General features: G+C 40.6%; 1 protein-coding gene across 13 annotated transcripts in view; it reads right to left on the minus strand.

Annotated features, from left to right (window-relative positions):
• Positions 1 to 13,769, minus strand: part of MAP7D3 (MAP7 domain containing 3) — a 43,700-nt gene that overhangs the window by 6,548 nt on the left and 23,383 nt on the right. For 4 of the 13 annotated variants that reach the window (XM_066182102.1, XM_066182099.1, XM_066182097.1 and 1 more), the window contains 9 exons: positions 13,207 to 13,308; positions 11,430 to 11,528; positions 10,952 to 11,050; positions 9,745 to 9,870; positions 7,732 to 7,877; positions 7,207 to 7,337; positions 6,362 to 6,606; positions 1,885 to 2,020; positions 585 to 765 (listed from right to left, as the gene is read on the minus strand). In XM_066182102.1, coding sequence (XP_066038199.1) covers positions 585 to 765; positions 1,885 to 2,020; positions 6,362 to 6,606; positions 7,207 to 7,337; positions 7,732 to 7,877; positions 9,745 to 9,870; positions 10,952 to 11,050; positions 11,430 to 11,528; positions 13,207 to 13,308 — 1,265 coding nt within the window. The remainder of the gene's footprint in view (positions 1 to 584; positions 766 to 1,884; positions 2,021 to 6,361; positions 6,607 to 7,206; positions 7,338 to 7,731; positions 7,878 to 9,744; positions 9,871 to 10,951; positions 11,051 to 11,429; positions 11,529 to 13,206; positions 13,309 to 13,769) is intronic. The other 9 variants (XM_066182100.1, XM_066182101.1, XM_066182103.1 and 6 more) reach the window with 9 other exon arrangements.

Consider the following 13,769-nt stretch of genomic DNA (forward strand, 5'->3'; position numbering starts at 1 on the left):
CAAAGCCATTCATAAGATACAGCTTATTTGAACATAAATAATCTCAATGTAAAAGTGCTTTAGTTTTCAGAATTAATCTAATTCAAGGAAAGCCTGCTTTCTGCAGAACTGGCTCCCTTCAGTTCAAAGGATGCCTCTGTAAAGGCACATGGATATTTGCTGTGGGAGACTATTCAGCAACAGGAAAAGCAGACTTGGAAACACTAGCAATCTTTCTTTGAGAGGAATCAGAGGAAATCAGATTGCTTTCCAGACAGACCATCTCCTTGTAACTCCTAGCAGTCTGCTGGTAAAGTGGGCTCAATACAAATATTTTCCATATGCAAAAGAGCATCCTTGATGGCTAAAAAAATTATTCCAAAATAGTTGCTTCTGCCCACACTTAAATTTATTAAATGCTAGGGGAAAAAAAAAATCACAGAGATCAGGGCCAAGTAAAGGACCTAAAGACAGCCTCAAATCCATCTCAGACAGCATGAACTGACAGAGATTTGTCAAAACCATCCTGTGAAAGAAAAATCGAAGACAACCCTCTTGAAACCACAGCAGCAGCTTCTTCCAGGAACACAGCTGGAGCCACAGACCTGCTGTTGAAGCTCTGCGAGTTTTTCCTGCTCTTCCTGCTCCCGGCGGAGCCTCTCCTCTTCAGCTTGTCTTTGCTGCTCTTCACAGGCCAGTCTCTTTTCCTCCTCCTGCTTCTGAAGCTCCTCCTCCCGTCGTGCGTTTTCTTCAGTTGCTCTCCTGGCCATTTCTTCTTCTCTGATTCTAGAGTTTCCAAGGTACAGATTACTGGGTATTTATTTCTTTAAAACTGTGCATGCACAAGAGACACAGCAGGAAAGCAAGGAAGTTCTAGACAGTCCAGTCAAAAAGTAACTGCATAAAGACACTTTCTGGTGTGGATTTACAAATGCCACCATCCAGATCTGCCAAAGGGAAAAATCAGAATAACTTGAAAGAAATTATCCCTGAGTAAACGCTCTTTGCTGATTAAGTCAAGGCAGGTTGTTCCAATAATGGAATGTTTGATTGAGAACTGGATTAAGCAATAACCATTTAATAAAAACCATCTGCAACCATGGCATGAATGAAGCTTATAATCACTGTGAAACATAAATTTAGTGGGATTTCCTAAAAGACTGTTTCTTCTATAGCCTGAATTCAGAGATATACTGAAGGTGCACACTGCCAGCTCTTGCAGATATACAGAACAGATCTGATGACATTTTTCTGATAAAACACCTAGAGCAGATTATATCCAAGTTTCTGACAGCTTCAAAACCACAACTAGGAAACAGACAAAATCTGATGCTCCACCATGCCCATAAAAGCAGACAGGTGACCCCTGATCTGGAATAAAATTAGCCAGCACTAACTTAGCCATTTATTTTGAACAACTTCTATGCAGTGAACCAAATGCACACTGATTTAACACTTTGAATTACTTGCCTGCAACATTCCTGATTGATATTTCATATCACTAAAGTGAGATTTAATGAACCATCAAACCACTGCCTAAACTGATCAAAGGAAAGTTTAATACAGAGAGGCTGACTCTTTCAAACCAAATACAAACAAACCAAACACAAATGGTGCAAAAAGCACATTCTAGAAACAAAAGCCCCACTGGTGTCTGGAAGGAAAAAGCATCAGTAAAATAAAAAGTGATTTTACAGAGACTGTGCATTACATATATACTGAGATATAAACTGATGTTGCATACAACAACCTCCACCAGGTTGGTGCCAGTGCGTCTCAGCTTCAGGAACTGTATTAACATTTGTGGGAACTTAAATTATAACTCAGAAAACATATACAACTTGAGTGTCCCTTCCAACCACAACCCACCATTTAAAGCATCCCTTCCTTCCCCTCAATTGTTACCTTTCTTCTTCTTGTCTCTGAATTCTTTCTTGGTCTTCACGCTCTCTTTGCTCCCGTGCCAGACGTCGCTTCTCTGTCAAGATTTTAGCAGCTTCCTCAGCTGTGGTGGTCCCTGCTACTGTTTTGCTACCTGATTCTGCAAAGGTTGAAAGAATCTGCAGTTAGAAAGCTCCAGGAACTTAAAATTAGGAAAGATGTTACTGCTCTGAGATGAGATCTTACGGCCAACTGGTTCACTATTTTTTTCAGTCAGTGCTCATCACACAGTGATTGCACCTTGATCTGTAACAGGCCCGCAAGAGCCAAAGGGGAGCCCTGAAGATGCAGAGCCACAATATCTCACTGACACTGAAACAGCAACAGTTCATTTCAACACTGATCCAGCCATAGTCCAGAGGATACACTTAAAGATACTCTCCAATTATCACAGCATTTAAAAACATGTCTCTGATAAGACACACTTATTTCTGTAATGCTTGAACACTGAGAAGAAAACTGGAAAAAAACTGTAGTAATAGCAATCTGCTTTAGGAAATATCTTTCACTTCTGTCTAATAAAACTGAATGCACAGGACCCTAAAGAAGTAGTTATCACTCTTATATTTTTCTTGTTTCATAACACTAACTTTCATGCCTTTATATTTATAGAATATCTTAGAGTGCAAATAATCATCACTTTATCTGGTCCTAATGGCACATACTAATGACTTTAGTAACACCATATTTCTACACATTAGCAACAAACCAATTTCCAATTTACATGGAGATAAAAACAGCTTCAACCACCAGGCGAGTAGATCTTTGCAGTCCCTGCTGTTTATGTTTCTTCATGACCTGCCTGGTGTTCTGGCGTCTGAACATCAGAGGCACTATTACAAATTAACATCAGGAAAAAAGTCAAATCAAAACCATCCTGTCATCCAGCTGCTCTCAATATATATATTGAAACAACTCTGATTTCTATCGATTATTCGAATTCCCTAGAAATATTTCTGTTTGAATGTGATTTAAGAACTCATCATCTGAATATTCAGAGAATCAGCTCTTGATGTCAGTAGAGCAGCTGCATCATAATGTTGGTCAGGTCCTGTCTTTCTCCTAAACATTTCACAAATCAGCACATACATGTTTGCTCAACATTTATAAAGCCTTGAAGTCAAGGTAACTTTAATGAACTATGACATCAGGATTTGAGCACTTGTTTTACTTTTGACCAGAAGACAAATCATTGAAAACACAATGTCATCACTAAGAACTTTAATACCTGAAAAGCTGCTTGGGCCCCATGGACACGCAATCATTACCTGCAACTGCAGGGTATAATTACACACAGCAAACTCTCAGCAGCTGAATCACGGCTGTCTTTTGTGCATAAAAATTGTTCTTGCAGTCCTAGGAAAAGCATTTCAGCACTGATGCAGTGCAGTCATAGAGAATGTTCTAACACTTACATTTATCCAAAGCTAAGGAAACACCACCTCCCCAGACAACACATTGCTTCTGAGGTGGGAAAAAGCTGCAGTCATGTTGGTACTAACAAAAATCAGCCACGACTTTTCCAAATTTGAACTCAGTCAAAAGGGGTCCTCCTCCTAAGCAAGAAAGACCATTTTGGATTTATAAAAACCATTAGCAGATCTGCCTATTCAAGACAGGCAGATGCTTTTCTTCCTATATTCTGTAACTTACTAGATTTTATTTACTGCTGCCAGTGCACAGCCATGAAGAAGTCAGAATGTCTCTCTCTTCCTCTGCCATAAGAGTGCACTTTCTGTTCAGACTGCTCACTTTTCACAGCAGAGGCCATTTTTTTGTTCTGCATTTGCAATCTCTCCCAGTTGTATCAAATCTGGTTGACATTTAATGTCAGGTTTAACCTACTTCCCCTCCTCAAAACTGAATCTAAATAAGACAACCTAATGTCCAGCAAGAAGCCTAAAGGTTTAAGACTGTTAAGTTCTAGGGTTACAGCATGATAATGACAGCTTTAATACGATATCTGGTATTGACAGAAGAAAATTAGTCACAACAGTTCAGAACACTGCAGATATGGAAAGAATGGGGAAAAAAAACACAAGAAGAAAGGGTTGGGAACCTTCCCATTACATTTTCACTTCTGCAGTTTTACTGATGATTTCCATGTGGGTACTTCAATACTGTTTTCATCTCCATGTACCCCTGTACAGCCTGTTTCCATAGGGCAGGACATGAGACTTCCCAATACAACTGCTAACACACCTTAAGAAAATTCTGACAGTCTTTTGCACTCACCTTCCTTTTCCTTGTACTCCTAGTCATTACTGGTAAGAACAGTCTTTTTATCAAAGGATCTTTTTGTAAGGAAGGGGAAAGAGAGAAAGAGGCAAGAGAAACAATCTCTGAACATGTGCTAAATGTAGTACTAGCTGGATGGAGGGAAGATTCCAACAGATTTCATGGTAAGTAATTAATTCACAATTAATCTAGAAATCATATTTCAAAGCCTTCAATACCCAGATACAAAACGTGAGGCTCCATGATAGTTTATTACCTATCATCATGCATAAGGGGAGAGCTCATGAAGGAGCACTTCTTATGCTTTAAGTTGAACAAGCCTTTTAATTCTCAGAGAAGCTGCAAGAGGCTGCTGCCAGAAATGACAACTGCTCCAGTCACTGAAAAATAAAAAGTGTTTTACTGTGGAACAGTATATTGCAGTAGGAAGACACAAAAAAACAAGACAAAAACTTGATTGCTGTCAGCAACAGGCAAACAAGTTCAATTTGAGGGAGAAGAGATGGAATGAAGATACAAGTGCACAAAGCTGAATTTAGGCTAAACCTACAAGACCTAGAGACTGATTTGCCACATGCCATTCACTGGTGTGCTCTGACTTCAGAAGCTGTCTGGAACAGGGAATTGCACCAACCCATGGGGTGAACTGCTGACACAGACGTGTAAAATGAAAACTGCGCCTTGTAAACTGAATGCAACTTCTTAAGAAAAAAGGTTCTGCCTCACATGGCAATATTGCAGTGTAACAAAACATTCAAAGAGAGAAATCACCTCTTATTTTGAAGAACCTGCCCACTATTTCTTTCTCTTCTGTGTGTCGAGGAAAAAGAGCTTTGCTCAGCCCCAGTAGGAATCACTATAAAGATGACTATTTTGAGATTAGAAATAAACTAAAAGGGAAACATATAAACTGGGTTAATACAGTTTCAGAAGTCAGTGTAGAGAGGAGACAGATCAGGCATCCAAGGAACATGGACAGATGTTCTTGTTCCAGAACAACTGGAAGATACAGGACTAGGACACATTGTTATGAAGGCTTCAACCAACTGATGACATTGATCAGAAGTGATGATGCTCTGAGGCACACAGGACATTTATCAACAGTACGGCAGCACATCGAGGGATGGACGTGCTGACTGCAAAGACAAAGGACGTGACACCAAAGACCTCGTACAAACATCCACCTTTGACAGCCAGGCTTCCTTCCACAGGAACACATGCCCAGAGAGCTGTACCATGAGCTCTTCAGCTGAATGACACTTCTTCACATCCAACAGAAGCAGTATCAGGAGGAGCCTCACAAGTGGCAGAGAACAGCAGCAGCCCAGGAAAGCACACAGGAACAGCACATGCAGTAAAGTGCAGCAAGCACATGTTCCCACTTACCTCCTGTCTGAGGGATTCACCCCCAGTAGTGCCCACTGGCTGCAACTTACATTCTAAAGATCCCTCCTTTTCCTGCCAAGGGTCCCCAAGCCCTTCCGCACAGTGAATTCCCTGTCAGACCTCATCAGAAGGCTCTCCCAGATTCTGCTGGAGATGGCAGCTGGCATTTTTCCCAGCGAGGGACAGAGGCCAGGCTCATGTGGTAGAATGAAGAGGACTAGAACACTAACGGCTTATCCAGTATATGGCTCTCCTTAATCTACCATGATAATTTCTCAGTGTGACTTGTGAACTGATCACTCTTCCCAAAGCAGCAATGATTACACACTCACTGAAACTTAGGCCAAGGCAGCCTTCAAGCACTGTGAAAACTCTCTCATTCTGGGATGAAGAGGAGCTGATTCTGTCCTCTGAGAAGGTCTCTACAGGAGCATTTTAAGAACTACCAACTGAACTGAAAGACCTTCGTGTAGTTTAACTACTGACTTCATAAATCTAAGCTAGTAGATCCCTCAGTTACAGCAACTGAAGCCCAAAAGGCAAAGAGGATTTCTGCTTTTCTTAAAATTACAGTACAAGTAGTAATATTGAAAGGTCCTTACTTAAATCTCCAAGTCAAATAAACCAACTACTGCATGAAAATTCACATCCCAAAGTCATACCATGTAAAATTATTATATAATCAGCAATGAACAACTCCTGCCTTAAAGCATCCTACCCTCCAGTGCTCTGCCTCACAAGCCAGTTGTTCCCCCAGTCCTAGCACACACTGGAGAGGCCTAAAGCAGGAGTGAGTCAGACGTTGAGAAACACCCACCTTCTTTGGTCTTTGTGCTAGCTGCTCCTGCATCTCTCTCCAAGGCTGGGGAAGCACCTTGTTCTTGTCCTATTCCTTCTGTGCCCTTATCCTTTGGTTTGCTCTCTGCTTCAGTTTTCTTTTTGGTAATGTTTATAACACCTGGTGTGAGAGATGGACGCTGGATAGGTGCTGATTTAGAGACTGGAGTAGGAGATGGTGGCCTTTGTTTTGATACACCAGGTGAAGGTGGGCGAGTCTTCTGTCTGTTGAAATAAAGAATATTATTCAGAGCTAACACTGAAAGTCTCAATCATGAATCTGAGGAGATCAGTCTCCTTTGTTTAGTTTATACTACATACCTCACTTTTAAAAATAAATCCACCCACAAATTACTAGTGCCTTCCCCATAAAACTCAAACCAGGATTTCAAGACCCCTTGGGCACCCAGCCTTGCTACTTGGGGGCTAACATCAAAACAGGACAGCTAGCCCACATCTCCACTTACTCCACATCTAGGATGAACCTCATGATTCCAATCCAAGAAACTTCCTATGCTAATACAGGTGGATCAGTTTATTCAAAAGCTTGCAAGCTATTGCTGGTTTTAGTGCACAGACTGCACAGAAAATTAGCATGTCTTTTGTCTACACAACAAAGGTTGAAGGAAAAGCTGCATCACTTCCTTGGGAAAGGGAAATTGGACAAAATGAAGTCTTTTCTGTACAAAGAAGGCACAGAACGCATAGGTCATCCAAACTCTAACAGCTCAGCTGCCTTGAGACAGGAAGGAGCCTCCATTTTGTGCTGAATAAAAGGTGTTTACACATACCTGACTGCAAAAGGGGTTTAACCTGGACACATACCTGACTGCAGAAGGGGATGGAGGACGCTTCACCAAATTAGGAGGAGAGGGGAATCTCCTGTGGCCAGACATGGATGGTGAGGGAGGGCGCCTCAAACCAGAACCTGGGCATGGTTTTTCTGTCTCTGATTTCTGTAAGATACACATAAACAAAATACTGCTGAGTCTCTAGAATACAGTGCAGACAGAGGAGCTGTGATTCCAATGAACAAGCAAATGCTCAACAAGAGGCACTTTGAATTTCCTTTATGCTCCAAAACACAGACCCAGTCAGTGTTTAATTTTTACATAAATTAAACTTTGGGAACCATAAGCAGTAAACAACATATCTTCAAGATACAAGGGAGATCAAGTACCATAAAATTCCAATTTGATTTTAATACTCTGTATTTTTTAGGCAAATCTTATTGTACATTTCATTAATGCTTATTGAAAGCAGCCCAAAGAGATGAAACAGGATCCCATCCTGAGCTGCTCCAACCCCCCAGATTAACAGAAACTTAATTCCTGTGGGTTTTCAACAAACCTGGGTTGAATCAGGTGAACTTGCATCAGATGAAGACAGAGAGGACTTCAACCTGTCGATGCTACGGCTGCGCACCGGCACTTTAGGAATTGGGACTGGGGAATTGATGGAACTGGCTGAAGCTGAACGAGGACAGAGGTGAGATTCTATAAAAGTTAGGAATTTGACAAGACAAAACGAGAAACAAGTGCACAGCATAAGAACAGGACAGAAGGAAGAGGGAGAAAAAGAGAAAGAGAGATTGTGTGTGTTAGAAACCGTACAGGGAAACACCGCAGGCAGTGCACAGCGCAATGGGTCACGGACAGACACCACCACACAATTAGTACTTGGGAAGCAACAGCACCAAGAATAAACACTCTGAAAGCAGCAGTCTGGAGTAGATAAAAATAAAATGCTTTTCCAAAAATGGACCAAATTTGTACTATGCCAGCGTTACTTTAATTTTAGTCAAGTTGCATTTGACAACAAATGCTTCAGTTTTAATGGCTTAGCATCTTTCCTGACAATTTCTTCATGACAGGTTCAGATTTTAAGCACATTTCCTCTATACTCCAGGAGGAAACCTCCCTTCTTTTCAAAGGTGGTGTAAAAGAAATCTATCAAGAGAAAACTATCATATAACTATGATACCTTTCCTACCTGAAGTGTCAATCTGTTCACATATAAGATATTGAAAGAAATTTTATCTTACTACTTTTTTACTAACATGATCACAGACAGATAAGTACACATAGATTCAAAAATATCCTAAAACTAGATACTGGATTCTTCTATAATTCAAATAAATTGTGACAAATGCAGCAGGCAGTTTTGTAACTTAGTGGAAAATACATTTTATTTTTGTATTTGCTTCATTTGTGCAAGACCTGCATTCTGTTTCTGCACAGGTTCTGTTAAAGCACAGGTACTTTTCTACTGAAATGAAAAAAGTACCTCTAAGTAACCTTATAGAACACATCTTTTATGCAGCAATAGTGAGTGCCACATGCTAACAGTAACAAAAAAACAAGATGGCATTTCCCCACATGACATGAACTGAAGTATTCATGGTAAAATAAAAACAGCACATACACAGGTGTGTAAAAATATGACTACTGACTACACACCAAAAAATGAAAACTGATTATTAGACAACGGGAACAGTGTGGAAATGTCACTGTTACTGACAAGGACCAAGTGAAATGGTGTAAGATAAAAATAAAGATGGGATTTCATACTCAAGAAGGAACAAGCAAAATTGGGAACACAAGTTGTAAGGCAAGAGAAGAGAAAGGACTCCACATTGGTTCCAGAGATGTATTTACTGGGGCATCATTAATTAGCCAGTAACAATTCCAGGACATGTGGGATGCAGCTAAGGGGGCTTGCCCACTATGCAAATTCCTGCTTTAGTAAACTGAGCCCTGGTGTGGATATATCAGGTCAGTCTGGACCAACACAAAACTGCTTGAAACAGCCAGGGTTTCTCCTTTCACATCTTGACTTCTCCTATCAGCTGAACAAAGCCAGCTCAGGACCCCCTGTACTTATCTTAAGGTAACCCTATTGTAATGTTCCTGCAAAAGTTTCTTCCCCTAAAGAAATTTAGGTTTTGCACTTTGAAATTATAGGTTTGCTTGGTGTTTTTTTTCCCTTTCATTACCTAGTACTGCCCTAACTAGAATGTCTCAGATTGAGTTGAGGGTACAAATGCAGACCTCTGTCAGTTAAAAAAAACACATACAAAAGCCCCAAAATGAACACCAGCATCTGGTTCTCTGCAGAGCAAGTAAACCAGCACTGGAGTTTAAAAGCCAATATTATTCTACGGTTTTGTAAAGTAAACATGCAACACAGCATATGAATTGGGTATTAATGACCACAGAAAATACTGGATAAGTAATATTACACACAACCATGTACTGACTGTCTGATTCAGACGAAAGTGTAGCACGGTTAGCAGCTATCATCTAAGTTCTAGCTTGAAGAGCAACTGCGTAAGACTTTGAGGCTTTGCTGCCCTCCTGTTACCTGAGGGGTCCTGTCCATCAGCCGACAAGGTAGCAGCACTTTTACTCCTAGCTAGGGAGGCCTGTGTGGGGGCCAGGAGGCGGCTGATTATGCTACTGTCCAGGGGACTGAGCTGGGAGCGACGAGCTGGATGACAGGAACAAACCAAAAAGGATCCAACATGAAATCGTATCATGGAAAAGACAAGCAGCACAAAGCAAAGGAAGACTGAGCACTGTTGCGAATCATCAGCGGTTTTGGGAGAACAATAACTGAAATCATGGAGGGGGAATTCCAAACTAAAAGCACAGAAGGGTTAAACACTGCAATCTCTCATGTTGCACTTCTTGTTCTTGCCTTGCTTAGTACAAGTCATTTTTATGTGCAGAGACTGGCACGTGTACAACAAAGGCGAATGCTGAATCCAGTCAAAGTATGAGACATTTTTGACTGAGCTCTTCAGAGCTACATTCTCTAGATTGCAGGAAAGGCTGTTTTAACATAATAAACAGAAGACTTGCAAGTCAAAGCAAGCAGTTATGGTCAAGCATTGCCTGCACACACAGATTCACATGGACAGCACCCATCATTCTCTCATACAGGAAAGACTCTGAAGCAGAAATAATTTCAACTGTTGGCAAGAGCTGCTAAAAAGGAAAGTTTCAGAATTGTTAACTCAGAGGGAAAAACACGTTAGACAAGGTGTTACTCTTCAGGTTTAGGAGGAGTTCCTAGGAAAGAGGTTATTTGTAACCTAGTGGGGAATACACAGGTCAAAAGAGACTGAAGTGAGAACAAGTTTCTTCCTTCTGCATGCACAAGGTTTACGCCAGCAGCAGGAACAGAGAAGTTGCTTTAAAACTGAATAATGAAAGGGAACTTAAAAAATCAAAGGTAAAATTTAACTAAGAAGTGAACAGATCAGTGACATTTTTACCATTTCTGACCCTTAAACCTACCAGCTCTCAAACAGATTGCTTTCTTAAGCAGAGAGACATGTTGCTACTCCTTGCAGTGCCATTTAAAAAAAAAACAAAGGCCTTCTTAGAGGATTTATTTTTTTGTCCAGAAGTAAAAATTGAACTTTTACCATTTTATCTTTAACGCTGGGTAACTAAAAAGCCATTAAGTAGTCCTTGAAATTTAAGACCTTAGGAAACCAGTGAAATCAAGCCTATCCAAACTTAAAAGGTTTTTTAAAAAATACTCAGTTTTATGAAACAACCACCTGGTTTTTCTTCCTTTTTCACTTTTTCTAGCTCTGGAGAGGATTGGGGTTTACTACTCATTCTACTCAAAGATGTGCTCCTCTTCTTTTCTGTTCCTCCTAGGGACCAAGCGTAAGGAAGATTATTTTTAACAAGATACGATTTTCTAAATTGTCACCACATGCTTTGCTTTTCCTAATCAGCTGAAACCATAAATGTATCATTATGAAGCACTATTTTCTCATGAGTTAAATGGTTTGGCTACCATTTGTCTACTTCCCCCCACCCTTCCACCTTTCAGAAGAATAAGGCTGGGTTAGAGACAGTTACCCAATATCTGGCACTGCAATGTACATAATGATATTTATGGCACAGTGCACAGACTGCATGAAGGCCTGAGTGAAAACATTCATAATGGAACTGGGACATGGTTTAAAGTCATCTTCAAATATCCCATTTACTGCCTCCCAATCCTCAAAACAAACTGGTTTCTAGCACCTTTCTGTTCCTCCTGCGAACCTTTGGGTGCTGACTGCTGGGAATGTGGAGGGACTTTGTTATTCAGTCTGTTTAATGAGGCACTTCTCTTTGTGGTACCTGGAAGTGAAAGTGCATGGATTAATTATGCTGAAAAGCCCAGAGGTCCCCTCCAACACCTGCCCCACTCCCATAAGACAGAGAGGAATGATTAAGTTGCTTTATAATATTGAATTCTTCAGATGCAGAAAAACTGGATCAGGGAAGAACTGCTTTATATAAAGCATTATTTCTTTTACTTCTGCATGTTTCTGATCACAGCAGCAGGATGTCAGCCACAACAGACTCTTGTCTGACCTACTGAGGCCATCCTTGTACAAGAGAATTTTAAAAGACAATTGCTCACATTCTCTATGAGTGAGCCTAGAATTAACACAGAACACAGGGTTAAGTGGAGATACTTCACTGATCCAGGACAATCATCATCTCATTTCAATGTTCTACTCCTTCACCCTCCCAGGCACACATGCAAAACAGAAGCAATCTGGTTCATTCTGAGACTGTATTTAATGTCCTGTGAATTTACCCATCTTTTAATCAAACAGACAGTTCTCCCCGAATGTCAGATTGAGAGCACAGAATCACTCTAAGTCGACCTCTACATCCTGACCACATAGATCACTTGGAGACCTATCCAAATTTGTTGTATTTCAGGCCACCTGAGACTATTTTCTCCAAACCGACTAAGGATTCACAAAGGATTTCAGGGTATGACAGTAAGTTTGAAAGCAATCCCAATTAGTTGATAATTAGTGACTTCCTTTGTAAGAGGTTTAATTAGAACTTTACAGCCCTGCTTCTGACTCATATTCAGAGCTGAACCCTGCAGACACATAATACAGAAATATAATTTAAAATCACAAGCAGCCTCGAGTGACTCAGAGCCTCTGCCAGTATAAATAGTCACTGATTTCCCCACCAGGCATACAGTGTACGAGCACAGATTTTTCTGCTGCATCACCTTCTAAAACGAACCAGCAAAAACACCTTTAGCTGTGTCTGTGTCAGGGACTCTTTCAGCACAGTTTACTTGATCAGAGGCTGCAGACTGGCAGAACACTGCAGCACAGACCTAGCTGAATCTGCTTTTGTATTAAACACCTTTTAGCTTATTCATCATTTTAGACAAACAGAAAAACAAAAGCAAAAACCCTCCATATTTGCAATACAGGCAGGTTCCTATGAAACTCTGGGGAGATTCCAAATAACAAAATCTCATGCTAAAACAAGCCAAAATATGTGCTTGTACAAATAGTTTTTATTATCCTAACAAGCATATTAGGACAATTCCTTGTCAAAATTGATTTTTTTCCTTCCCATTGGCAATCAAATGACTGAAGCTGTCTAACAGAACAAGGCAAACTTTAATTTTGTACTATTTCTATTTTGCTGAAATTTCAGGGAGTGAATTAAGGCATGCAAATCCATAGAGATTATGGGAAATTATCTGTGAATCATTCACCAAGATTCGACTTTAGTAACAGAATCACAGAAATAAAAAATAATAAACCAGCAGTTTTTACCATTGCTCTTCTTGTCTAACAGAGATCACATCAACTGGTTCAAAGCCCTGAACAGTCAAGCTGGATTAACAAATTGCATGAAATGCATCTGAGATCAAAATATGAAGTAAGTCACACAGCAGGGGAGGAGGGAGGAGTTTCATTCCACCTCCTGTCTCCTCCCCAGCCACAGCTGAGCAATGCCCCACTCCCAGCAGCCACACACTCACGCTTACTTCGATCTGAGGCATTTAGAAGAGCTGCAGATGATGGCAGGCATTTGCTCACGGCAGCCTCTGCCTGTCTGAGGTTGGCTGTGGAGGGCGAACGTTTGCTGGCTGTGGAGAGAAGTGATAACTTTAGAACTCGCCTTCATACGGAGCCTTTCACACCTTGCTGAGAGCTCACTCTCCAAGTATTACATCCTGAAAGCTATTTCTGCTTTTGTTTGATGAGAAACAGGCTTGATATCATTAGCACCAGTTGGGACAGGCACAGAAAAGGTAGAGTTTAGTGGAGTCGTGCCAGGATTTATGCATGAATGTGTGCAAACCAGGGATTTTTAAACACCGTGCCCCTAACACATAAAGACAAAAGCTACTGAAGTTGTCTGTTGTTATCAGACTGGCATGACACAGCAAATAACCACAAAATCTGGAAAATTTCTTTCTTCATTCCTGCCACATAGATATGTCAAAGTCAGTTTTTTAATCACTGGTTAATAAATCCAAACCAAAACAAATTACTTTGGAGGAATAAAACCAAGTCCAAAAGAAAGGCAAGAAAGCATTCCTATTTC

This window comes from Chamaea fasciata, unplaced genomic scaffold (genome assembly GCF_029207755.1).
Source record: "Chamaea fasciata isolate MVZ Bird 193981 ecotype frontalis unplaced genomic scaffold, bChaFas1.0.hap1 SCAF_4, whole genome shotgun sequence".
Classification (NCBI taxonomy): domain Eukaryota; kingdom Metazoa; phylum Chordata; class Aves; order Passeriformes; family Sylviidae; genus Chamaea; species Chamaea fasciata.